Genomic DNA, 1,036 nt, shown 5'->3' on the forward strand with positions numbered 1-1,036 from the left:
CGAACGCTCGATAACGAAATCGTCTTCGTCCTCTTCAGACCGTCCGCGAGTTCGACGAAGGCACCTGCGCAGGCCTCCAAAGCCGACGCAGGATCGTCGTGCGTCAGCGCGATCTCCACCAACTTCCGGTCCAGTTTGGAAACTAGAGGTTCCGCGTCGTCCCTCACGTTCAGCATGCCGACCGTGCCGACTGTACGGTCCTCTCGCAGGTACGCGTATCTCTTCTTCGCCGTCGTCAGCAGCAGCCGTCTGTACGTCTCCCTCCGGACGAACTTCTGCCATCCGTTTCCGCCGACGGTTTTTTCGAATTCCATCTGCAAGTCGGGTCTGCCGTTCGTCCCGACCTTCACGAACAGCGAGTCCGTGTCTCCGTAAACCACCCGAGCGCCCTTGCGTTCGGCGCAATTCTTCAACTTGGAAGGCTGTCTCCTGCAGCTCGACGTCACGTGGTTGTAAAGCCGACCTCTTCCGGAGATGGCCAGGCATCCGATGCACGCGTTCGCCACCCTTTTGTACGCGGCCGATCGCTCCGGTCGTTCGTCCCGTCCTCGCACCAGCCTCTTGAGTACGGACGGTAGAAGACCTTCGAGCACGCTCGCGTCGACGAAGGACCCGTCTTCGAGAGCGGTCGCCTCATCCACGTTCCGGTCGACGACGAACCTGGGATAGTAGGACTTGAAGTCGTACACGTCCACGTGATCGTGGATACCGGGCACTGGTTCGAGAACGAGACCTCCGCCTCCGGCCGGCTCTTCCGCCGTCTCTCTTCGACGGGGAAACACGAAACCCCGTCTCGCAGCCTCCCTGCAGAGCATGGACGACAGCATCTGCTTCCTCGTTCCTCCGGGAAATGTGCCCGTCAACCTGGACGCGTCCAAGACGGTTTCCACAAGACGCCTGCTGCGCACCTTGCGTTCGTAATCTCGGAGGACAGACAGCTCCTCATCAAGCACGTCGTCGGACGATCGTGGAGAAAGTTCGTTGCAAGATCTTCTGCTAGCGTACTCGTACATGGAATCGCGATCGCGGCACCCGT

At 60.1% G+C, this 1,036-nt stretch overlaps 1 protein-coding gene across 1 annotated transcript; it reads right to left on the bottom strand.

The window, feature by feature from the left end:
* Nucleotides 1-40: 40 nt before the first annotated feature.
* Nucleotides 41-1,013, bottom strand: LOC117116631 (DNA polymerase delta catalytic subunit-like; the record flags this gene model as incomplete). The annotated part of the gene is made up of 1 exon (XM_033260704.1): nt 41-1,013. A coding segment is annotated over exon 1 (973 nt), but the record flags the coding sequence as incomplete, so codon positions are not given.
* Nucleotides 1,014-1,036: the final 23 nt, after the last annotated feature.

The sequence above is a fragment of the Anneissia japonica genome, unplaced genomic scaffold (assembly GCF_011630105.1).
Source record: "Anneissia japonica isolate Jap-2015-1 unplaced genomic scaffold, ASM1163010v1 scaffold45291_len1026_cov77, whole genome shotgun sequence".
Taxonomy (NCBI): Eukaryota; Metazoa; Echinodermata; class Crinoidea; order Comatulida; family Comatulidae; genus Anneissia; species Anneissia japonica.